Below are 25004 nucleotides of genomic sequence, written 5' to 3'. Positions count from 1 at the left end.
AGCGCATGGCTGACGTTGAGACGATTTCCCTAACGTAATGAAGCAGACGTAGTAGTTATTGTGTGTGTAGTTTTGCTTTGAGGAGCAGGATGAAGTCACGTTGTGCTACACAGCACCAGTAGGGAGCTCAGATGAAACCTTTATTGACTCTAAATAGCATGATATTAGTCCTAATTGTGACACAACGGATGTATTCTGCATACATGTAAGCCAAAGGTAAAGCATTATGAACAATATCTTCAATTTTCAGTCCCCAAAGTGTTCCCCCAGCTCTTAAAAACAGTATTTTGAACACTTTAAACATTATACAAACCATTAATGATAAAAATGTGAACTGCAGGAATATACTGGTAAAATCTCAAACATTTCTGTCAGCATATTTTGTTAAATTATATGTATAATTTCAAATCTGTAACAAATGTATTCAACGGCCGTGGTCCCTCTTAAACTTACAAAAGCTTCATTTACAAATCTTTTCATCATACAAATGGAAAGACAGAAAAGTGTAAACATTTCAGTTTGGCAGATTTGTTCAGTTAAACATGTTAATAGGTTAAAAAGTACCATAGTATTATTACTCTCTAGATAAATATATGAGATTACAAATGTATAAACATTGCTGAGTGGCATGAAAGGCTGAAAAACAAAAAGCTTACTGGCCAGTGTTAGGTTTCATGAATTAATGAGCATGGACGTTCGCATTAATCTGGACGGGACGGCCTGTGTAAGACCCTGGTCATGCATTAATGACTTGACAATGTGTTGGGTCTAATCCTAACTTGAGATGCATGCATTGAACTCATCATGCGTCAAATAGACAAATATATTTGGCTGGTCTTTAAACTTGTCGTGCACAGATTTCAATGGAAGATTTAAAAATGAGTATGAGCAATGCCTGCCTTTCTCAAGTTAGGATCAACACTTTCAGAGTTGTTTAGCACTAGCTGCTGCCTTCTTTAGACACATTAAACAAGGAAATAACCAAACAACCAATCAATCAGGCGAAAAACACACTCAATTACTGAGATCAATGACCAGGTGCTCGTAGATCTGAGTTTTCCCTTTGAAACTGGAGGCCAAAAGGAACTGGCGGTTATCTATGGATACTGGAGAGAAGGCCCTCGGCGCCTGGATGTTCAGCTCCTGGAAACGGATAAACTCGCCCTTCTTGGCGTCCCAGCGGTACACCTGGGTGAAAGAGTAATCGCTGCCCAGGATGGCATACTGCCACCTGTCCACGGCGAAGGGCTGGAACACCATGGAGCCACGAGAGGGCATGGTCTGCAATTCTCTAAAGAGGGCCCCGTCCCAGCGCATCACTTTGGAGTCCCCAATGAAGCGTGTCAGGCAGATGAAAAGGTCGGATTTGACCTGGAAATGCTTCACGGCATAAACGTCCTCCATCTCTGGGATGTCGGTGCGTCTGTCAAACTCCTTGGTGCTTTTGTTCCACTGGTAGATGACGGGCCTCTGGGAGGTGCTGGACAGGATCAGGTGAGGTTTGGAGGAGATCTCCATGTACTCTACATCAGTGTCCCGGTACCAATGGTGGAGGGACTGATGGGAGTAGAAGCCGTTACCGTTCCACTTGTAGATGGTGGTGCACCCGGCCTTGGAGCTATCGGCTACGATGAAGAAGGATTCCCCGTCGATGCGGAACGTCTCGACATCGTTTGGTTTGCGGATTGTCAGGATGTCAATGCCTTGGAGCTTGATGAATTTGTTAGCAGAGGTGTCACGCTTGTAGATGTGTGAGCCGCCAAACAGCTGGGCCACAATGACAAACAGCTGGTTGTCAATGACCAGAGGTTTGCAGATGACTGTGGATGTGCCTGGTGAAGAGAACGAAAGAATAAAAATGCAGCTTTCTCTTTTTCTCAGACCCTTGTCTCCATCTAGTGGTTCCTCCTCCAAACTCGCTCAGCTCATTCACAACAACCTCAGGCTATATCTGAATGGCTTTTACTTACTGTCAATGTCGTCAAAGTTTCTGAACACCATTTCCACATGATCCCACTCTAGAAAGCTGCACTTTCCAATGAAGGGCTGCGCGAACACCACATACTGGTCGTTCCTGAAGGAAAACGCTTCCACAGATATGGATTCAAACTTCAGGGACTGGTAGGAAGCAAACTCTGCGGGAGGAACAAAGATTGAAATAGCATGTAAAGGTCCGTAGAAGCTTTGCTTACTCTTTGAAGTCAAAGTTAAATTTAACTCTGTCATGCTTTGTGCTCCACCTGTTGTGATGCAGTCGAAGGACTGTGGCTCCAGGTCGTTGATCTTCTTGTCCAGCAGCGTGGCCGGGCCTTTGCAGAAAATCTGATCCACGGTGGCATTGGTGCTGTAGATCCACTCCACCAACCACTTCAGCTTACAGTCACAGGTGAACTGGTTCTCTCGCAAGTCTCTGAAGGGAGAAGAAAACACCAAACTAACCTCCAAAACATCAAATGCTTGCAGAGGAATGCTTTCGGAGTGGATGTAATTCTTTAAAAAGTGTGATCTTCGCTCCCTGGCCCTCGCAGCTTCACTCCTTGCCCTCTCATTAACATCAAGAGGGACTATAAAGGAGAACAGGATATCTTCAGCGGGTGATAGATTGGGAACTATCTTCATCCTGACTGCCGCATGCGATTTTAATGGCGTTAAAAGCACCAGCTGCCCACACATTTTTCAAGCCTTGGCAGAAAAGGAATAATGATACAGTGTGCTATATATAGAAGGCTGTACAAAAAGCTCATTGTTAACAGTAGCATACAGTATACTGCAGGTTAACGTACAGTGTTATGTAATTGTCAATGCATTAATATTTACATTAACATTTTTTTAATGCAGGGTTTAATGCAACATTTATACTTACACTTTTGTCAAGGCCTCGAGACCCTTGAACAAATCTTTGGGCAACGTCTCGAGATTATTGTTGGCCAGGCTCCTGACAAAGAGGAAGACATAGACAGCTTATTGTTCTGGTTTCATCACTGATTCAAAGTGCTGCTCCTGCTATCATTCCCTCCTCATACTATTAAATTCTAACCTTGCATGTATTCTGCTTTTTTTTCTTTTTAATCAGAGAAACTTCCTGTTCTTTAATCTAAATGTAGATGTGCATATGTGGTATTTCTTTACAGTGGGGGTACACAGATACGTGCTGAAGGGCTTGGGCACACATAGCCACCCTGGAGAGCAAAAGCAGGAACATAGCGTATTGTGAGTTTGAGGAAACATAAAGCTATTTTTAACGTTGCCCTCTCAGCCATTTTATGGCCGTCTCGGCAACAAAAAGGAAGAAGAAAAGCACCTCGCTGTCGAGAAGCTGGACGTATTAATTCTGTTACCTTAAATATCATGACATATTATGCTCATGCCACATTTTTGATATCTCTGGACTGACCAGGTGTATTCTGGCTTGTCTTAAATGAATGAATAGAAATGATGTTACTTGTGGTTTGCTGACATCAATAAAGAGTTTAATAGATCTGTAAGAAAAGATGACAGGCTTTTGGTTAAACTGGAGGTGGACGACGGCAGGATAGGCTGGATTTGCTGTATAATCATATCAACAGCTGCACAGTGTCGGGAAAAATGAATATGTGGCAATGCGAGTTGCGTAATAAACGTTGTCAGCGGTTTATTGGAACAGTGCTTGCCTGCACCTGCACACACTACAACACTACAAATGCAAATTCCTCTTTAGATTATCTCTCAGTGGTTAGAGTCAAAATCTGAATAACACAAATATCATCCTCGTCTAATCATCTGGGGGATTTTTCATGAATAATATCTCTGGAGTTTTACAAATGAAGTAAAAAAAAAAAAATAAATGTACTTACAGGTGCACTAAGGTTTTCAGTCCACGGAAAGCATTTGGTGATATCGATTTAATTAGGTTGTTTTCAATGAATCTGAAAGAGGTGTCGAGTAAGTGCATTAGAAAAGAGACAGTCTATTAGAAAAAAAGAAAGCTTCCAGGATATTTTGTGTATCATCTACTCACAGGTACTCTAGGTGAGGAAGGCCGAGGAAAGCATCCTCGTTTATAGATTCCAGGTTGTTTCCTGCAAAGAGGCTGTGTAGAAGGATCTCAAGTTAGTTTTTTGTCATTATTCAGGGTCTCCAAGTGGATAATGACAAACTTGATCGAAGGCCCACCAGTAAACCAAGAGCATGAAAGACAATGATCGGTGCTCTGTGAGGAGTCCTGCAGTAACACGTTTGTTTTGAAGGACAGTGGCTCAGTCAATACCCCACCACATGGGGCAGGAGTATAGGGGATTCCCTCTTGAAATGGAGGAATTCCCCATTAATAAATCTCATCCAGCAACCAAACCTGATTTTCATTAAGCACAGAACGTTTTCCTTGGATGAATGCCCAACAGAAACACTAAGATTGATGAGAAAAGGCATGTAGGGAAATCATTGACATGGGTGATTTTCACAAAATGGCTTTTGGATACTTAAGCTCCCCCAGGCCAATAAATAGCAACAAACATTGTCTTCTGTTTTTAATAATGTGTGAACATGAAACATGGCGTTGATCAGCTCACTGGGGACTGACAGCATGCAACAAAGGCAGAAGAACAAAAAGCTCCGAAGAGATTTCTCACAGGAGATGGAGGGCAGGCGTGTGGATGAAGCTCTCTTTCGGGATTTCAGTGAATTCAGCCTTGACGAATGATCTGTGGGAGGAAAAAAACAAAGCAGACAAACGCACACGAACAGTTTAGCTTCACAGCACAGACTGTCTCATGCGAACAGTTGTTGCAGTCTTTTCCTTGGATGTGCATTACTGTGCAGCAGCAGCAGCAGCAGCAGCAGCAGCAGATTATCCACGCGGCTCAACGAAAACCAATGTGTCTTGTAATGTAAAACACCGGTTTGGATTTTTATTATAGAACGATAACAAATGTGACTTACAGCGATGTGACATCGGAGGGAAAGCTGCGAGGGATCAGCCCCGTTCTTTCGCACAGCGCGTTATCTTTGGTACATATACATGATGAGGGACAGCGAGGCTGCCTGGCTCTCTTGCTGTCCACTAAAAGTAAAACAGACGCCAGCACAAGTAAGCCAATCCAGGGCGATCTGCTGGATGCCTTGCGTGTGTTCTCCATTCCTGCGAACCGCTGTGGGCACGACTTGCGCGACGAACAGCCCTACACATGAACCAGGGTCTCCTCTGTGGTTCTTCTCCCACTGCTGCTGCCTGGAGGCCAAGCGACGCGCCGTCCGCTCTTGTTTATCTCCGCCAAGTGCCGTGCGTCGCCGCCGCTCGGGAGGTGTTAAAACCGGGCGTCCCGCGCAGTGTAATTACGCCACACCCCAGACACACACACACACACACACACACAAATCTATATCCTCAGTGGCGAAGATGAAGCTTCATCAAACGCCCACCGTAGTGTCCGAAGCTCAGCAGAATAATACCAGCTGGCAAGATGACAAACGCGGCGTAAGGGCAGGTGGGAATCCCAGCGGGAGCAGACGGAGGAGCATCTCCATCTAAAACCACGCCTATGATTTCGGCACACAATTGTTACTCTGTCAGTGTCAAGCTCCTGCAGGATTCCGCCCAATAGGCAGCGGAATTGTGCAATTTTTCGTGAATCAGCTGGAGAAAGCGAAACACTGACATGATCCAGCGGAGTGCCGTCTATGGCGCAGACGCACACGAGCTTTCTATGCGGGAAGCGGGTGGGAAATCCGCTAAAAAAAATTCCCCCCTCCTCCAAAAAAAAAAAAAAAAAAAAAAAAGAAACAACGCAATGACAGTAACAGGGTTCTGCACGATTGGTTCGACTGCCTGCAGAAATCTTTACACTGCAAAGCACGCGTGTACTATCACCAACGTCGTATAAACTTTGTGGTTTACCGCATTCCCAGGATTATGCACATTATGGGGACTATTTCCTGGTTCGTGCGCGGTTTCCATGGCGACAGCAGGATGCAGAATGTTTCTGACCTGTGATGGAGGGGTGTGGGGAAGCCCTCCTGTCACCCTGACATCTGCTCTGCCTCAATCAGATGAGCCCCCATCCCCCTTCAAACCCCCTCTAACACAAAGGACAAGTTAAAGCCTTATCTTGTTATCTCTGCTCCCCTGCATGCCATCATGTTTATTTCACATCAAATAAGGACCAGACCTTCTTTTTTTAATTCTTTACTGCTGTTAAATAAATCCTTTACAGTTTTATTGCAGCGTTCTCTTCTTCTGTGCCAGACACTGGTGCGTCAGGGTCCTCTGGGAGCCCTATATGGTCTTGTTCTTCTTCGTCATGTAATTTCTCAGATCCCTCCAGAGTTGTGAGATTAATTTGTTTACTCACCGTGCCTGGCAGGCCTGCATGCGTCAGGCCCTTCTGGGAAGAAACATGTGTGGGGCTTTTTAAAAGGTTTCTAAATAAATGCATACTTCTCTGGACTTCCAGCCTCCATGTCCCTGATGAGATTACACCATTTGATATCCAATGTCTGTTTACCATGATAATAGAATTGCGCCTTTTAAAAGATGAAAGCAGCGCATTTAGAGGGGCACGGTCGGGCTGTAGGATAGTGCTGTGCCACTACTTTAGAGGGAAGAGAGATGGAACAAAGCTTTTAGACAGCTTCTTCTTCTATGGAGGGAAAATGTGATCATGTAGAGGCTGGAACAGACGTAAAGCAACAATTTAATTTTTTCATAAGCAGATATCGGACTAAAGTGAGAACACTGGCTGTTACTGTTGCGCTCAAGGATGATGTGTAGTGTCTATGCTTCACAAATGTCACCATTCATCGCCAGAATAGAACACATACTGTCCGGCAGCCATATGAACACAGTTAGTCTAGTGTTTCTCCCATTTGATGGAATTTTGGGACTAGTTTTCTGCAACTAATATGAAGTGCCTGGCCTCAGTGATATGCCTCTGCGCCTCAAGATCACTTATTCTGACGACAAATGTTTATTTCACGTGCAGATATTACATGTCTTTGTACACTGGACGTGCCAAAATGTGCACTGATGAGCTGACCTCTCCACTAGAGGGAAATGTGGAGCCAAGACAAATCGCTGTCGGAGGTGCACAGATAGTGAGCTCTCATCTCTTTCAAATATTCTACCTCGACTTTGAAAAGGTTTGTGATTTTAAAATGTCATTTTCTTTTGAGAAACACCTTTTTTAAAAAGCAAAATCCACATTTAACTTCACTCAAATTTAAATTAGTTGTAGTTTTCATTATTGTTAACGTGCAAACTTAACAAGCACGCTTGTTGTGCAGGTTGACCTCATGACCTGCTGTCTTAAAGGACAATTCCGGCGCAAAGTGAACCTGGGGTTAATAACACATGTGTACCGAGTTCGACCGTTCTCTGGTATTTGTTTTCATGCATTTGTTTTGTTAGTCAAATGTGACCAGTTTTCTTGCAAACCGCTAATTAGCGTATAACGCTAGCCTTCGGGGCACACCTACACATAAAAAGAAATCGCTATTTCTATACCACTAACAAGGCTCACAATATCACCACACTTACACGGTAGCATAACTAGGGTCTCTACATGTAAACCGAAGCATTGAGAACTTTGCAAGTATACAGGCAGTTTATTAAAAAAGGAACACAGTGCCGTTCGCGTCTGGCTCGCATATCCAGGCGGGCGCCATCTTGGGGAAACTGAACTCTCTTCGTTCAGTGCTTCTCTATGCTCTCAGTGCTTTCTTCCGGCAACAGACAGTTATACGCTAATTAGCGGTTTGCAAGAAAACTGGTCACATTTGACTAACAAAAAAAATGCATGAAAACAAATACCAGAGAATGGTCGAACTCGGTACACATGTGTTACTAACCCCAGGTTCATTTTGCGCCGGAATTGTCCTTTAAGGTGTCAGTCCTCAAAGCAGGTTTACCTCCCTGTGACGTTACTGCCGGGCTTTTGTAAGTGATGCTCTCTGGTTCTTGTATGAACACCTGCCCGAGCCACTTGTTTGGTCCGGAGGATCTGTTGTGGCAGACACACAGTCAGTGCGGATAAATAATGCATTCGGGTTAGGGTTATGCACTTGTCTACATATTAGCTGAAAAAAATGTCTCAATTGTAAATGCTTAGACATTGCTGTAGGTCATCAGGTCTTAATTCCAAAAATTCAAGGAACAAAAGATCACAAATGATCACTTTGCTCACATGCATTCTCAGCTGTACAGGAAATAATGCATAATCCCTCCTTTGTTTGGCAGAGGTGGCAAAAGTATTCACTTTCTGTACTTAGGTAAAAGTACGGATACTTGTGTAAAATAATACTCTCGTAAAAGTACTGATTCAACTCCTTCACTCAAGTAAAAGTAAGAAAGTACAGGCTCTGAAATTTACTTAAGTAAAAGTAAAAATGATTTTGCCATTAATGAAACAATTCATCCGTTGATAATTTTGCAAAATGAAAAAGGTTCTAGCAGAACCAGAATCTAGACTGAACTGACCAGAGGTCCTGCATGTGCATCTGGATAATTTTTAATGATAAATTAAGTGTTATTGGGTTGTTGTTGTTTTTAAACAAGCTATAGCGTTAGCTATAATGATGTGTTCCCACAGCATTGCTAACGTTGTAAACTGGCTTCCAAAAAATGCTCCAAAAGCTAATGATAGCAACAGAAACGACATCATATCTGAATTTGTTGTTTCTCCAAAAGCTAATGATAGCAACAGAAACCACGCCATATCTGAATATGTTGTTTTTCAAAAAGCTAATGATAGCAACAGAAACCACGCCATATCTGAATTTTTTTTATTTTTTCAAAAAGCTAATGATAGCAGCGGGGACTTTCAGAGTCTTTAATGATGCTTGAACGATTAACAAGCCTCCAGTCACTAGGTGGCAGTAGAGCTTAAACTAATCAACAGGCTGCCTGTTCAACCCAGTAGAAGAAGTACACAGGCACAAGTACAGATATTTGTGTACAAATGTAGGGAGTAAAAGTAAAAAGTCGCCAGAAAAATAAATACTTAAGTAAACTACAGATACCTGAAAAATTTTCTTAAGTACAGTGACGAAGTATTTGCACTTCGTTACTTCCTACCTCTGTTGTCTGGGGATATCCTCACATGACACAACACAACATTTGCTAATCCCACCTGAGGTCAATATATGCGCCAAACACACAAAGGTCAAAGAACATGAATATTAATGCACATTCACTACAGCAAATGATCCCACAGGAAGGCAGGCTGCTGGAAAAAAAATGCATCCTGGGAAGTAAATAAAGTGTCCTCAAATATATAAGATGCAAACATTTGGTGTGAAGCCAGCGAACAGAGACCAGCTCCAAATCGGTGACACGGGTCTCTTGTAAGCTCATTAGCACTTGAATGAAAGATGATGTTTGGTTGGTCCTGGTCAACTAAATCCTTCTTTAGCTCATCTCATTTGTAAACAAACTTTACACAGAGAACCACAGGGGGTGGTCATAGAGCCGATGGGACTCCGAGCTACCGTCAAGAAACTCTTTCTACTTTATAATCCACATGTTGCAGGTAGGATCTCCAATCACATCCAAACCGCAGCTTAAAAAAAATCTGTGTAATCACAGCTTTCCTTGTTCCAGTATTCTAATTTGCAGAATATATAAAACACGCAATTCAGACATGATTTGAAAACATATTTTATTTACATCCTTTATCTTCTTACATATGATGCTATTGCACATTATTTGTTATTTATTCAAAGCTATACTTTCAAAGCTCTCGTGCCATAAACACTTAATTTCATCTTAATTATTATATTGTTTCAAAGCCATGTCTCCTGATTTAGGACATTGCGTGCTACACACGTGTTTTCACGTGACACCTTCACGTCCTGTAAATACCATACATACTCTGGGCACGTTGACTTATGAGCAGGGCGGCAGTATTTATACTTTATGTAAGCAGGGGACTTAAAATGGAAAGCCTTGGAGCTCGAGCTGGCTTATAACTAAATCCAATTCCGTCAAAGCTTCTTAAATCTCTCACCCATATGCTTTTGAAAGCACCGCCTGCAATAAAAAAGCAGCTGGTAATGGAGTTTTTGAAGTTTTCCCAACTAGAAAATAAGGGAATTAGTTCGTAATACTTCTATTCATACCATGCCCAAAGCCAAATAATGTTGCTAAATATCCTTATAGACATAATAAATAGTTAAATAAAATTATTTTACATACAAACTGCATGCACGTAATGGTGCTTTCTTTACAGGACCTAAATATTACAATATATAAAAATAATAATTTAGGGATTGTGCACATTAAAGTTCCCTCATCTGTGAACACATGCCCATACACACACTGTACAAATGCAAATCCATAAATGCTTTAGCGTTCCCGTTGTTTTAGGAGATGACACACGTCTTTGACTTCCCGCCTTCTTGAGCTGTGAAAGGAACGAATGAGAGGAACAGTGAGGGGCGGAGGACAGAGCAAAAACACAGAGCGAGCTTTAAGGGATTCAATAATCTCGCATTAATCTCAAATTAAGCGCTCACCTTCGTTTCCCTCCAGCTTTTTCTTCTCATCTTCGATGGCCTTCATCTTGGCCTCGTGGACGTCTGCGAGAGCTCTCCACTCTGCCCTGTTCTGGGTCAGCCCCTCAAACATGGGGGTGATCTCTTTGTGGAATCGAGCGAACTCCTGGAAACGCGCAACAGAAAAACATACATGTGCACATGTTCATACACTAAAGATAATACATTTGCAGGAGAAAATATAACTGTAAAGAAAGCAATGCTTGTGTTTGCTAATAATGATAAACAGTATATTGATACCTTGTACACAAAGGAGCAAACAAAGTCAATGAAACCACATTGCATCTTGGGAAGTTCATCAGCGTGATTTCTGTCCATCATTGGCTGAAAGACAAAGAGACAGGAGGTGATGATTATCTCTAATACTTAAAGTCAGAATATGCTCACAAAAAACATCATGCAGAACTCTTACAATTGGCTGCTGCTCGAGAACTGTCCTCTCAAGGTCTCCCTGCTCCCAGAACTCTGCAGCCACCATCAGTGCAACCTAGGAGCAACGGGACAATGAGAAACGATGCGTGTATGTCGATTTGTGTTTTGTGATCACGTTACAAGTCTGAAGAAGGGAACGCACCTTGCTCTGAACGTCCCATGGCTTTGTAATAGCTGACAGGTCACAAGCAGTCATCATCATGGCCCTGCAGAAAGCACAGCACCAGTGAAGGATGTTTTGAAAGACAATCGATAGAAAAGGTCACATAAGAAAAGTATTACTAAAACGTATTTACATGATAATCTCCTTCCTGGTTGCGTTGTTGGAGATGTAGCTGATCTTTTCTTTCTGGTCTGGAATCGTCTCCACAGAATCTACAATTTTCTGGAACATTGTTCTCTTCCTGAGAGACAAGAGAGCTGTCAGGTCTCGTTTTCACAGAAGATCATTTACAAGAATTAAAAAAAAAAAAAAAAACAAAACACTCGACATTCCTTACTTGAAATAGAGGGCGAGATCAGTGGCAATTATGCAAACTTCAAACAGATGCTGCACAGTTTCAAACTGACGCTTCTGAAGGTTTTGGAAGATGTTCAGGTTCTGTGAACAAGAGCAGAGGAGTAAGTTAAGGCAGCTGCCAAGTTCCTTTCAGAAAATATATGACCGGATAAAGCACAGTATGAAAAATGATTTAAACCACAGCCTTAAAAGGACGTACCTCATCCTCCATCAGACTCTTACTGTACTCAAGATGATGTCTCTCCATTACTGAGGAGCTGTGCAGTTTTGCCAGAGGGGATGTGCTCCTACAAGAGCCCGCCAGGAAAATATAAATCACCTTTTTCAAATAATATTATGATGTAGGATTGCACAGATTTCCTGTGAAACCGTGAAGCCTACTTTGTCTGGTAGAGATTGTTGGTTCCTCTGTGGTCGATGTCGTGGCAGAATCCAGCAGCGACCATGGCAAAGGCCTCGAGGTCAGAGTAATACGCCTTCAGTTTACCTGTCTGTAAGAAGAGAGGAGAGAAGAAACCCCCTTGTTAAACCTCAGAGAAGAGCAAGCAGTAAAAATATGAAAATGAGGAATCCGACTCACGAGCAGCAGAGTGAACATGGTTTGTCCAACATTGAAGCCGTGCCTCCAGTTGTGGTAGGTGATGTCACGGTATCCCTTTTGAACAGTGTACATCCATCGAGTCAGGATCTTTGGGGCAAAACACAGGCTGCCATTATTCTTTGCTATGTCACGGATGAATTATTTAAGGTGCCTTCAACAGGAAAGCAGGGGAAAGCAGTGCAGTGAATACTGACAGGTTTTCTGATTATACTGTACCTCCGCCGGGACTTTGAACTTCTCCACCACCCCCAACTCAAAGAAGCAGCGGATACCACACTGGACGAGGTCAAAGTGTGACAGGGGAAAGTCACTGAAGTGGAACTCAAGCAGCTCGACTTTCTTGGCGTCCGGGATGTTGGCTCTCTGCACGTTGCGGTCCGAACGGACAGGGCGGCAACACAAACAAGCACGGGTTAGTCCACAGTGATTTAGACTCTAAGACAAGTGAACACATAATAGACAAATCCCAGTGCGTACCAGCAGTTTGTACATCTCCTTCTGGTCACAGTCCTCTGGTGCAGAGCCAAACTTCTCTTGAGTGTTCTGAGGGGAAAGATTAGTTAAAAGGAGGCCTGATGTATTGATCTGTTTTCTGTCTGGATGGAACAGTCAACAGTTAATCAGGGTAGAAGTGTACCAGAATAGTCTGCACATCATTTGGTGTGGCCCTTGTCTGGTACATGAGCACTTCCTGGGCAACATCTTTCCTCCACTCTGTCCTGTTCACTTTGTCGTATGTGTCACTGTTCAGAGTGGACCAGCCAAGGAACTGGGTCAGAGCCTGGAGACACAGAGTTATACATAAATAAGTGTAAATGATTAACAGGCTCTTCCACACACTAGCTCCTATGAGATACATTAAGATAAAGAAGTTTTTGAAATGCCGTGACACTTAAACTGCAAGAAAAAGCTCACTTCTGTAATTTGTTCATCGTTCTCGTCGAAAGGTTTGCCATCTTTTCTATTGTAAAAAGTGGCAACGCCGACGATTTCTTCTTTCTTGTTGACAATAGGGAGTGAGAGGACATTCTTTATCTTCCATCCAGACTCGTCCACCGCTTCTTTCTGTCACACGAATCAAATCCAACATCCGGGTTACTGACGGCAGCGCTTTGCAACACGTGAAAAACAAACACTGACGGTGATTAGAGCGGTCGTTTGTCAGAGGTTTGACAGAGTGGTTCACCTGAAATGCAAAGTAATCGTCTCCTTGGGCGTTCATCATGTTGCAGATCTGGGGAACGGCGGGCAGATCGGTGTTAATGATTCACATTCAATGGGAGCTGTTTTATTCAACGTTTACATAAGATAGTGGAACAAACGTGGAACTCACAAATCCATTCTCAGCCACATACGCTGGGAGTCCGCTGACCAGAGCCCAGTGGTCTGCAGGAGGGCCTCTGTGAGTGTGAAGAGGAGTCATTAACTCTGATTATACCATTCAGCATCTGATTAATCAAACACTTGACACTGTGTGACACTTACGGGATGACTTTAATCTCCTCTTTGTCCTCCAGCAGGTAGTCAATAATCTTGTAGAAGTTGATTTCCTGTTAATAAGAGCATTTTTAAGATTTCCTCCAATGCAGAGATTAGGAACAATGTTACTGTACAATAGTAATCATGGGACTCACTCTGCCGTCAGGTGTCTTGGGGCCCTTGTATGGCTCCTGTTCTCCGAGCTTGATTGCCCACTCATCAAAGAATTCCTGGAAGTAATCATCTTGCGCCGTTATTAATGAATATATAAACACAAGAGATATCACTGTAGCCATATGGAATAGTTGGCGCTGATTAGATTAAAGGCATTTCTTCCCAAATGTACCTTCTCTTTGGTCATGTCCAAAAGTCCAACAGAATATCTCTCACAATTGATGTAAGTCCTCACTGTGTACAAGGCTTTGTGAAACTGCCTCTCAATATCCGTCAGCTCTTCAAAAACCTTGCTGGCGGACCACAGCAACACCTACAGCAAAGAAAACAGTCACCTCAAGAATCTCACAGTGTCATCTGGTGGCGCACAACAACACCAAATATTGTTTTGTTATTTTGTGAAAGCAAAGGGATCATCTTCACCTGGCTTTTTCTGGACTCTATGTCCCACATGTAAGCAGTGTGCGCTTGGAGGGCAACCACGGCAGCAAAGTTCACATATTTGTTGAAGAGCTGGAGAGAAAGAGCATTCAAGTGTTCCCTTTCTGTATTTATAAATTGAAACCAGTTCACTTCATTTGAGTTGACTGACCTCATAGTCACACAGAGGCCATAAAAAAAAATAAAAAATTCTGAGCGTCTCCTCTGTAACTGGATTAAAAGTTGAGCTGTCATAACCATGGCCATCTCAGGTTTCTAAATATACAGGTCACAGACAGGAAGCTGCTCGGGCTAAAAATGGCCATTTTAGCATTCAAGGACACAACAGTCAAAGTGGATTGATTTAGCAGCCTCAGTTGTATATTTTCTATCTCTCAGCTCTGCCAAACAAAGTCTGAGTGAGTGAGTTTATCTACGGGAACAATCCACGGTATTTACATCTCTCCTCAGAAATGCGTCCACTCACCTCTTGATCACTCTTGGAGAATTCATCAGCGCCTTGTTTGTTGAGGGCCATGACAACCCCGATGGGTTCCTTCCCGTTCATGATGGGAGCGGTGATCATGCATTTGGTGGTGTATTTGGTCTGTTTATCCACGAAGTCACTGAAACGAGAATTCTGAAAACAACGAGGGAGAGTTGTTAAAGGTAAGTGCACACGCCGACAACACGACTAAGGCACAGCATGAGACTTACTACAATTTAAGTTACAAATCAGCATGAGAAATGTGAGACACACTACAGCAAAACGTGTCATTAAAGCTGAATTATATTTATTTATTTGCTCACCTTCTTCACATCAGGAATAATCTGAGGCTTCTTGGAGTGTGCCGTGAATCCAACAATCCCCATGTCGGTTGGGAAAACAATCTCCAGACTGGGGCTCACTATATTTTTCTCGAATGATGAATTGTGTGTCACATTGAAGAGGATGGTGGACAGCTCCGGAGTTCCGTTACGAGCCCTGTATCCAAAGTAGCTGCACCGATCAGCCTGGATCAGGAGAGCGATCCTCTGGAGAATCTTATGCAGGGCTTTCTCCATCTGGTTGCTTCCCTGCATCTCCTTTACGAGCTCGAATATTAACTCGGCCTCCTGGATGGTGGAGACATCCTTGTAAGAGGCTGGGTCTTTGACCTGGACCTGGTTGTTGAAGGCAGCAGCGAGCACATCTGCCTTGACTTTCTTTTCATAGTACTCCTTAGCAAACTGTGGGTTGTTGTCCAGAAATTTCTCCACAGTGTCTTTGTCTGCCATTCTGTCCAAGTTTGGTTGAAGGATTTCTTCTGTAGCAGCGCAAAGATGCTCCCCTCGGCACAGGTGCAGCTGGATGGAGGAAGAGTCCAGAATGTGTGGCGATGCAGATCCTACTGAGACATTTCTTGCGCTCCCCTCTAGTCAAAGCAGCGCTTCCAACTTTCTCCCAGGCAACAGAAGGCAATGTGTGGCTTACAGGGTAAGGGGATCCCATGGGGCTCTAATGACTGTGACGCAAGTGTTGTAAAGCCCCTGAGCTTTCTTAACTTGCAAATCCATCTACTTGTCATTTTAGCGAAGCAAATCCCGTCACAAGTAACGAGAGCTGAGCAATGACACTTGCAAAAGGTAAGCTCAACAATACTCCCCGGGCCTAAACTCAGTCACAATATTCTCTCTTCTTTGAATACACCCTGTAAACTGGTGTAACATTCAAATACATTTTTTTATGGGCATAATTTGCGCATAATTGTTCCATTTGTTTCGAAGAGGATAAGGATAATACCATAACAGTAACACCGTGCAAAGTTCAGAGGAGCCACTGGTCACGTGATAAAAGCTGCGTTCAACTGTCTTTGAGGACAGAATACACAATTAATTCACAGCTTATGTAAAGCAAACAGAGCGCCCAGGTTTGAACAAGAAAACCAGCAGTGACAGAGGCAATATAATGATACAGGAACACCTGCTGCAGTGCTACAGCTGGAAAGAAAGAAGTTTGTTCATATCATGGGTCTGGCCTCCTGGGCCTCAGTGTTCATCTGTTCTATGGAAGTTACATTTAGCTGCTGACAGGAATAAGTTGTTGTTTTATGCTGTTTGGAGTTTGGGAAACTGCTTTTTGTTAACATGATCTGACGATGAAACTCAAGTCTTTCTTCTTCCAGATGAAATTACAGTGACATCATTTTGCATTGGCCTATTGACTTAGGCCCTATGATGGCAACTCTGGAAGTTGACTGACTCAAACATAATACAAAACAGTGCGGGACAGAACATACTGTCATTTGACAGCCTACTAGCATGACGACGTATCCCACTTGTTTGGACAAAATTCTCTCTCTCTGAGTGGAAAATGTACAACACCTGGAGACTTTTTTTTAGTAAATGTTTCTTTGATGAATGGTTCAGACTGAGGTAGCTTCCTGCACCCTCCATGTTTTGTCTTTTAATAGAGAATAAATAAGAAATTGCAAAGTCTCTGCAAGTTTTTTTCTTCCAAAAATACCCCAAATCATTAATACGGTCAATTCATCAATTCTAAATCCCTTTTATTAGCATTTTTAGACAGCAGATTGTTATAAATGAGCTCATTTCAGGTAATAATAATAATGGGTGCTGTGTATTATTTGAACGAGTACGATACATTGTTGTAGACTGTATTAACTAAACATTACAAATATTCTGAATAGATTTTCACTGAATGAATTATATTCAACGTGTTTTCTCATAGGTAATCGTTTTAAAGGTTAGCACTCAATCAATTCCTGGAATCACTGCTTTTCATGTACCAGGCTTTTAGTGCAGCGAGGATGCAAATATTTAATCTTACACCAGTGTGGATCATGTGTTGCATGCATTTGGCAGATATAATATGCTCTATTTGACGTCACTATAATGATAATCATGGATCTATCCTCGGCGCACGGCCACTGGCACGAGGACCTTTTGTCAGCGGCTGAACAACAGAGCCACAGCAGAGCTTACGCCAGCTGTTCTTCAACTGGAGGACTGAGTAGAGGATGGGATTGAGCGCTGAATTGGCCATTGTGAACGTTACCACCCAGAAGAACATTGTGGAGGAGACGTGCAGGTGACTCAGGAAGTTCCTGACCAGTATGAGGAAGGTGACGATGAAAATCGGGCTCCACATGATTAAGAAGGAGAGCACCAAGACCAGCATGGTACGGAAGAGCTTCATGTCCTGGCGGGAGACGTGGTAGTCAGGGGAGTCTCCGGCTGGAGGCCGACTGTGTCTTGGTCGAAGCCTTCGTCTACAACTTTTAGCAATCTGCAAAAAATATTAATACATAACACGTGAACAATAGCGAAATGATAAAACCATCTATGATGTAACGTGGCTCCATTGAATCTTCTTAGAGCTAAAATCAGAGTCATTTTCTATTATCTGTGTCAGACTTATGTCCTCGTTTGTAGAACTGGTTGCCCAACGCAATGTTGACAATTGATAGTGGAAACTCTGAATCCAAACACACCCAGGAGCCATTTTCAGCTTCAGTAATTACAAAAGCATACATATCTCTGTTCCCACAGTGACAGAGAAATGACTAATATTCACAGAAGGCACAAAGACTAATGTCAGGACATGAGATTGTATAACCTGCTGAATGAATAATTGAAGGAAAATGTTTCTTAAATGAGCATTCATTTGCAGCTGTTTACAGTAACATTTGGTTAAACATCAATGCATTTATTATCTGTCTTAACTTCCTGCCGTCTTTTTCTGTCAAAGATTGCAATAAACTCACCTGTAATATTTTGCTGTAACTCCCAACAATTATGAGTCCTGGCAGAAGGAAGCACAAGGCAGTGAAAGCCGCGTTCCACACAATCTCTCCAGCCGTGTCGGGCCATTTGAGAGTGCAGATGTGCACAAGATCCTGTGGAGAAATCAGAAAGCTTACAAAAAAGACATGAATCAACGGCGGGGAGATTTCTTTCAGTTCATCAAACCATTCATACCCGATTAGGGAAGTCCACTTCCATCACGGTGAAGAACAGACTGAGGGGTAAGGTGCTGAGCGCGGAATAGGCCCAGATGAAGATGATGGTGGCGGTCACCATCCTAGGGTCTAGAGTGTGTGCGGTCTGAAGCCGGAGAATAGCCTGGACCCTCTCCACGCTGATGGAGGCCAGGGTAGTGATGGCGACGCAGCCGCTCATACACGTGACGAAAAGCACTGTGTGGCAGGCAGCGTACCCCAGCGTCCAGGACACGGTCCAACGCACTGCCACAATCAGTGGGATCATGCTGACAAACAGCAGATCAGCCACGAACAAGTTGAGGGTCAGGATGGTCTTGTTAGCCAGAGGTTTGCGTTCGAAAGTCACAAGGGCTGCAGCTCCCACATTTGCAGCCACAGAGGTCAGGAAGACCGCGGTGATGGCCAGGGTCTCGACAATAGTGCTGGAAAAATGATCTGACTGGCTCACCTCGGAGAAGAAAGAAAAATAAGTGGTGTTTCCTACGTGGAGAAAGGGAGTGTGAGGGTCTGTATCCATGGGATGAAAAGACATTTTGATCTCAGGTGCTGACTCTGTCCTCTCAGGTAGTCCGCCAGAAAAGTGAATGAGGAACAGGTGCTGATAAGGCATGAAGTGATGCAAGAGACAGGGAGGAGGAGTGATGGAGGGTGGTGACTAGCCTTTTGGATGCTGTTTGCTTTGTGTGATACCTGGACGGAAGTCAAACATTATAAGATGTCCTTTACGCTTCCATCTATCACTGTTTAGTTAAACATACATTTATTCTGATTCCTTGCTGCTATGTCGCATGTCTTTAGAAACACTCCCTTTTATTCACAGTTCATTTTTTGCTCTTTTCCAGTTGCAGTTGAATGACACATGACTGGAGCTGACATTACAGGCGATTTGAAATAGACAGTGGAGATTTACTTTCTAATGATTGCTGTCACACGTCTTCCTTTCTCCGTCACGGGGAAACGTCCCTTCTTTGTGTCTAAGTCAGCCTCTCAGACAGGCTAATCTCATATTCTGACTTTCCATGAAGACATTTCTATATAAACGGTTCTTGAAAAGTGGAGCAACTTAAGCGGTGTCTAAACCATATTAGCATCTTCTTCTAAAGTGTTAAGCGTGAGTCAACCTTTGGTGTCACACTCTAGTTCAAAGCCCCCAGCTACTGCTTAAACCTGTGACTCCCCATATTATGAGCAAGCAATACTAATCCACGTCCTTAAATAGCACAGGAAAGGGATTAGCTTACACAAGCAGCTATTCACCTGTTTGGAACAGTATGAGAGTTGATTTGGGAGAAGTTCACAAAAAGTTCACTTTTTTTATTTTTTTTTTTCAAAGCTGACAGTCTAATAGATTAAGATATAGCAGTGCTGTTGGCTAAATGCTGACGACGGTGGATATATGCAGTGCCAATGCTAATATGCTAATGTTTAGCATGAATACCATCTAATATCAGGCTGAGAGCATGCTAACCTCTGCTAAACAGCCCTACACAAAACTAAATATTCTGGTAATAGTGCTCGATATAGTCAGGGAACTGTGCTGTTTATTCTTGAATTTCATTTTTTTTGTTTTAATTCTAATTTTATTTTAAAGGAAAACCAAATTCATGTAAAACGTTTGCAAAACAAATTTCACGGAAATTCTTAAGACAGTTGTGAGGAAATTTCTTCTTTACTCTGCACGGGAAATTAAGTAGGGTGACGTTCCCCCACATTATTAACATTTCTTATTAGTTAAGACAGTTGTTGCGTTAGTCCACTGCAATACAATACACTACCAGTTTTAGGAAAACACTCACAGATGATGTGATCCTTTACACGGTACAGTAGTAGCACCTTAGTTTTTTCAAACTGCGAGCTGCATCAGTATACAGCCACCCGTGGACACAGAGAACCACATCCTTGACAACACAGCACTGTGGTTTATTGTGAGAACTTTCATGTGTAGTCACACATTATGAGTCAAAGAAACAGAGGGTTTTAACATAACAGGTTCTTGGCTCAGTCTAGACAAGTTTCTAGATGGTTGATCAATTTTCTGTAGTCATTGGCTGGATACTTGGCCTGACAGTTGGGGCACTCCAGGATGCTTTCATTCAGCACGCTGCTGTGAGGAGAGGAGAGCCGGGAGGGAGGGCGCATCCCTTCACATGAGCTGGGATCCTGCTGTTCACCCTAGTATAAAAAGGAATCATCCATTAGTTACGCTGAAGTCTCTCTGAAAAAGCTTTTCTAGTACGGTCATCATTCTTAACCGGCACAACTTAAAGCTGCATTAATATATATTTTTTTATAGCAACAAAATTCCAATCAGAATTATCATGTGACTCTGCAGTTCCTCTTGATTATAAGGAACATTTTAGTCTATTTTGGATACTTGTTTTGGTTTTCCAGCATGCAACTCTGCTCTTCTAAGTGCTGTTTCAAGCAGGAATCCATGTTCAGTGAAATGGCAGGGCAGCAACCAGGAAACAGACAGAGCTATGAATGATTGCTGATGTTGCTCCGTATGTGCTTGATGTGCAAAAAATACAAGATAATGCAGCTTCAACATTCATCAGAGACACTAACTACTAAGCATGTCCTTTGCTCTGTTCATGCCAACCTTTGATTCTTTTCTCACATGGTCTTTTGTTTTTTGCAGCTTCTTCAGGACTCTGACCATTTGCTTCTTTAAATACGAGCAATCGTGCCTCACATCCTCAAGGTCTTGTGAAGAAATCCTGATCTAAAATTTGAAAAATTGCCATTGCAATGAAACCAATATATAAAGCATGTCTCATTGGCTTCAGATGCAAGGAACTGAGGTAAGAGAGTATGGTGTGTCTGTTGCAATGGATGCGTCTGTCTTGGAATGTCACAGAAGGACAGACAAAAAACAAGCTGCCAATCTATTGTATAGTGTTATTAATCTGGACCATAATTAACAGCAACATCCTTAAATTTATAGTTAGTACTACAACAGCTTGAGTGTGCATGGCATACCTGTCGCTTCAGGTCTGCAATCTCTTCCTGGTCTGCGTGGTGTCGATTTAACATACACCTTTGAAACATATTTGCCTGAGAAGAGAGTAGTGTCATTTTTTTTTAGTCTTTTTTCCCTCAAATGATGAAGGCACAATTAATAAATAATATGAAATGGTTCAATTGAGATGCACCTGCAACTCAAAGTTAGCTGATCTTCTCTTCTCCTCATCCAGCATGCCATGGAGGACTTTGGTCTCATCTCTCTGCTGTTGCTCTTGAGTCCCGGGGCAATCCTGGTCTCCCTGTGCACTATTTCCACTCATTCTTTCAGTGCACAGCTGCTGCCTGAGCTCCTCAACCTCCTTCTCCCTTTTCTTGTACCTACACAACAACATTTCTGTCATGCAGTTGACCACAGTCTGAGTTTTCCAACACTAAACTGAAGAATATTATCCATTCAAAGTGGGAAAATAATGGAGGATAGCATTCCCCCTCAGCATTTACATTTTTTATTTGTAACAGTTGTTTCACTAGTCCACTGCAATACTGTACACTAACACAGATGATGTGGCCCTTTACATGTTACATTAATTGATCATTACTTCTTTCAAAATGGCAAGCTACAACAGTATACAGACTCCAGCTGTGGGAACAGCTGCAGCAGCTCAGTCTGGCTGTACTCTGTGAAAGTTCAGATATGATTATCGCTGCACTTTTCAGATGCATTTGTGCTTCATTCTATACCTATTCTGGGTAAACTAGATAACCACTTCCTTCCCTTCCCAAAGCTGCCCCCCCCCCCCCCCCCCCCCCAGACCCTCCTACTCACACACCGGCCGCCCTGTACTGAATTTAACTTTACAGAGAAAACAGTACGGACAACTTACATGACTCACCTAATGTAAAATCAAAATCTGATGTCTGCGCGCTTGATTTTTTAGACCATCGAGATTTACAATCATTTCAAGAGAGAAGGGCGAAACTCCAGAGGTAACGTCAACCAACTTAACTTTATAAGAACTAGCACAGTCAACTGTTCACTTTACTGTAAATTTTCCATCAAATGCCACGTCTCAGCAGTATCATGTTTAGTATTCCTGTATATGAACTCCACAGGCTTGCTGTGCTGCTGTTTGTCTTTTTGGAGCAGACATACCAGTTTTCAGTGATTATCAGGTTATGATAGGCCGCATTAGCTTGCTCCCTCAGCACCTCCAGCTTGTCTTCTTTTTCTTTCTGTAAAAGTTGTTCATAGTGTTCTTGTATCTGAAATATTCTCTCCTTCTCTGTGATGACAAAAAGAAAAAAAATTAGCGTGAAAAGAAAGAGGACAATAAAGACCCTTACACAGGGGTGCACCAGATTTTTAAAGTGCAGCCAAATAGAGGGCTACTATGGGGCCGTCTTGATATCTTAGAAATCTTGTTGTGACAGTCTGTTGCCCCTTGTCGCACCAGTGGTGAATGTCCGCTGCCCACTGTCCCTCACCATCTGAATGGTCCTCATTGTGCTGCTGTGAGTGGGCCTGATTGGCTTCGTTCAACTCGTTCTCAAGCCATAATATTCTGGCCAGAATCGTCCTTACATAGGCCTCTCTCTCCTGGTCATACTCCAGCCACCGCCTGTTCTTGTCCAAGGCCTTGGGGGATTCAATAAAAGAATGAAAGGCACATAACAGAGAGAGACAGAAAGAAAGTCGTGCCACGGGGGGTGGCTCCAGAGTACAAACACTGAGCCAGACATGTATACTGTACACGGGCACATATCTTGAGCGTATCTAGAAATAGAGATCTTTTCCAACTCTATCACCAAAAAAAAACACACTTACATCTCTGAGTTTGCTCTGAAGCTCTGCCACATCTACATTGCTGGTGAAAGCCTGACGACGGAAAACACAGTACAGCATTACACATTTGAAAATTTGAAGAAACTGATCAAGAAAAATGAACTTTTTATTTTACTCCTACAATGGAAAGAGAAAGCTGAGTGGCAGAATTCACAATGTCACTGTAATGACTTTGAAATGCTCTGAATGAGGAGGGGAACAACACTTTTCCTCGCAGTCATCTTTTGATGGACCGGTCATGTGGATGTAAAAGAAAACTGTGTCTCACAAACAATTGCTGCCATCTAGTGGACTACAATAGACCTGACATCACAGAGTACGGATTTGAACTCGGGACTTTCTCACTGTGAGGCATCAGTAGCTAACCACCTCGCCACTGTGCCGCCCGAAGCTTGTTTAATTTCTTCTAATTCTTTTGGAAAACCCTGAAACCATTCTCTTACTCATCACACTCACTTTGTCTGTCGGGTTCCCTTCTTTTATTTGCAGCTGCTCTAATAGCAAAGCAGATTTCTCATCTTTAGCTGTAAGATGCTGACAGCTCTCAAGCTTCATGGTTTCAAGAGAGAAGAATCTCTGCAAACAGAAGTACAAAAAACAAAGAAACAGCTGACTCATGTTGCACTGATACCAAAAACAAACCTCAGATCATTTGACTGAGTTACCTCTACTATCTTGTTATGCTGTGAATGTTGACGGGACAGCTCGGCCAGACTCTTCTTCAGATAGGCATTCTCCTTCTTCAGAGTGCTGACGACCACCTTGTGCTCTGAGAGGAGCTTTTTCTTGAGGGAAGCCTTGTATTTGGAGGCTGCCATCTCTGTGACCTGCTCACAAACACTACAAGAAGACTATCACAAAAAAGAAATAACACTTCCTTAAAGGCATTTCAAATCAAACCCTGTCAAAAACAAACAATGCATTCATGTTTATTTCCAGTTGTGAACACAGCAACAGGAAAAGAAATGGGCCTATATTAACAACAATAGGGTTTACATAGTAATGTCACTCAATTCATTAACAACAATAAATACATTTATTGATATACTATATAAGAGGTGAATCAAACACTAGAAAAAAATAATGTGACTGGGTTATTGCAACTGCATTATATATAGTAATGTGGTTATAGTAATGTGGTTATAGTAATGTGGTCTGCTATGTGGGTATACCCACATAGCAGACCACATGTGGCACAGATCTGGCTTGAAGCCGGCACAGGTGGCGTTCAGTCGGCACTGGCATACGGCATGTGAACCGGACATGGCCCAGATGCGGCAAAGGCGGCACTGCCTTGTATACCCCTTAGGGCAGTGGTTCCCAACCTTTTCACAGCCCCGTACCCCTTCAGACATTTGACCTCCAGCCATGTACCCACTACTCTCACGCACTTGTAGCAGCTAGAAAAAGAAATGTCTGTGAGCCTGACCGGTGGTAGCAGTTGAGCTCTCTCTGGAAGAGCAATCTATCCGTTTTAGCCATTTATCCATTTTTGGCGGCCTAGTTTACCTCAGACTGACGACTTGACAGCTCAAACGACAGAAAGTTATCAGAATTGTTGACGACATAATTTAAAGACCCAATCAAGAACGAGATTTGCTTGTTTCTTGGGGGGAAAGTGTAGCTATATCATCAGGAGATTTGCACCTGCCCACCAATCACAGACATTTCAGGGAATCTGTGTCTTTCTTATTTAGGTGACCTAGCGCTAGCTACATTAGCAGCAAACTGATACATAGCTTCAAAGCCAGTTATCCTACAATCTAGCTATTAACATACTGGACTCACATGAAAAACAGTCTTTTGATTTTTTCATTTAGGTGGAGAATCAGAAAATGAGAAAATAGGGCTGCTTGATATGGCAAGAATCATAATCACGATTATTAGAGATGATTATTCATTGATTTGAGAACAAGCATTTATTGAACTTTTAACTCTGGTATTTCTTTTAATAAGAACTGAAAAATACTAATAATTAAGAGAAAAATATATTAATAAAGTTAATTAAATAATATGAAAAAAATAAAAAATAAACACTAT

At 42.6% G+C, this 25004-nt stretch overlaps 4 protein-coding genes across 4 annotated transcripts; all 4 read right to left on the bottom strand.

Moving 5' to 3' along the window:
- Positions 1-88: 88 nt before the first annotated feature.
- Positions 89-5562, bottom strand: LOC311500352 (leucine-rich glioma-inactivated protein 1-like). Its single transcript, XM_084561702.1, has 8 exons — positions 4918-5562; positions 4608-4679; positions 3998-4069; positions 3834-3905; positions 2864-2935; positions 2241-2410; positions 1971-2135; positions 89-1832 (listed from the first exon to the last, which is right to left on the bottom strand). The coding sequence occupies exons 1-8, from the start codon at positions 5112-5114 to the stop codon at positions 1015-1017; spliced, it is 1638 nt and encodes a 545-aa protein (XP_084417828.1). The 5' UTR covers positions 5115-5562; the 3' UTR covers positions 89-1014.
- A 4675-nt stretch (positions 5563-10237) lies between these two features.
- LOC311500879 (cone cGMP-specific 3',5'-cyclic phosphodiesterase subunit alpha'-like) lies at positions 10238-15594 on the bottom strand. The gene is made up of 21 exons (XM_084562508.1): positions 14961-15594; positions 14638-14790; positions 14154-14243; positions 13903-14043; positions 13712-13786; positions 13563-13627; positions 13411-13477; positions 13264-13311; positions 12993-13142; positions 12715-12858; positions 12555-12620; positions 12294-12440; positions 12057-12164; positions 11858-11967; positions 11676-11763; positions 11457-11557; positions 11253-11360; positions 11099-11162; positions 10937-11011; positions 10765-10848; positions 10238-10630 (listed from the first exon to the last, which is right to left on the bottom strand). Exons 1-21 carry the CDS (start codon positions 15426-15428, stop codon positions 10469-10471), a joined length of 2514 nt encoding a protein of 837 aa, XP_084418634.1. The 5' UTR covers positions 15429-15594; the 3' UTR covers positions 10238-10468.
- A 1285-nt stretch (positions 15595-16879) lies between these two features.
- Positions 16880-19056, bottom strand: LOC311500615 (free fatty acid receptor 4-like). The gene is made up of 3 exons (XM_084562127.1): positions 18132-19056; positions 17918-18049; positions 16880-17439 (listed from the first exon to the last, which is right to left on the bottom strand). The coding sequence occupies exons 1-3, from the start codon at positions 18762-18764 to the stop codon at positions 17053-17055; spliced, it is 1152 nt and encodes a 383-aa protein (XP_084418253.1). The 5' UTR covers positions 18765-19056; the 3' UTR covers positions 16880-17052.
- Positions 19057-19588: 532 nt separating this feature from the next.
- LOC311499940 (centrosomal protein of 55 kDa-like) lies at positions 19589-23782 on the bottom strand (the record flags this gene model as incomplete). Its single annotated transcript, XM_084561080.1, has 10 exons — positions 19589-20326; positions 20757-20879; positions 21137-21211; positions 21310-21499; positions 22275-22404; positions 22607-22757; positions 22947-23048; positions 23233-23256; positions 23421-23540; positions 23630-23782. 10 exons carry the CDS (start codon positions 23780-23782, stop codon positions 20153-20155), a joined length of 1242 nt encoding a protein of 413 aa, XP_084417206.1. The 3' UTR covers positions 19589-20152.
- Between the last annotated feature and the right edge of the window lie 1222 nt (positions 23783-25004).

The sequence above is a fragment of the Chelon labrosus genome, assembly GCF_963514085.1.
Source record: "Chelon labrosus genome assembly, chromosome: 15".
Classification (NCBI taxonomy): Eukaryota; Metazoa; Chordata; class Actinopteri; order Mugiliformes; family Mugilidae; genus Chelon; species Chelon labrosus.
This window is presented reverse-complemented; position numbering and strand designations above follow the sequence as displayed.

Bases quoted from the DNA above. Each gene is read 5' to 3' on its own strand.
- LOC311500615 (XM_084562127.1), bottom strand. From the start codon at position 18,764: ATGCCTTATCAGCACCTGTTCCTCATTCACTTTTCTGGCGGACTACCT. The intron at 18,050-18,131 runs GTATGAATGGTT...ATTTCTCCACAG, and splicing joins AAGTGGACTTCCCTAATCGG to GATCTTGTGCACATCTGCAC. The intron at 17,440-17,917 runs GTGAGTTTATTG...TATTTTTTGCAG, and splicing joins GTTACAGCAAAATATTACAG to ATTGCTAAAAGTTGTAGACG.
- LOC311500879 (XM_084562508.1), bottom strand. From the start codon at position 15,428: ATGGCAGACAAAGACACTGTGGAGAAATTTCTGGACAACAACCCACAG. The intron at 14,791-14,960 runs GTGAGCAAATAA...CGTTGTTTTCAG, and splicing joins TTATTCCTGATGTGAAGAAG to AATTCTCGTTTCAGTGACTT. The intron at 10,849-10,936 runs GTAAGAGTTCTG...TTTGTCTTTCAG, and splicing joins TTCTCGAGCAGCAGCCAATT to CCAATGATGGACAGAAATCA.
- LOC311500352 (XM_084561702.1), bottom strand. From the start codon at position 5,114: ATGGAGAACACACGCAAGGCATCCAGCAGATCGCCCTGGATTGGCTTA. The intron at 4,070-4,607 runs GTGAGAAATCTC...CCTTCTACACAG, and splicing joins ACGCCTGCCCTCCATCTCCT to CCTCTTTGCAGGAAACAACC. The intron at 2,936-3,833 runs GTAAGTACATTT...CCTCTTTGTCAG, and splicing joins CTGAAAACCTTAGTGCACCT to GAGCCTGGCCAACAATAATC.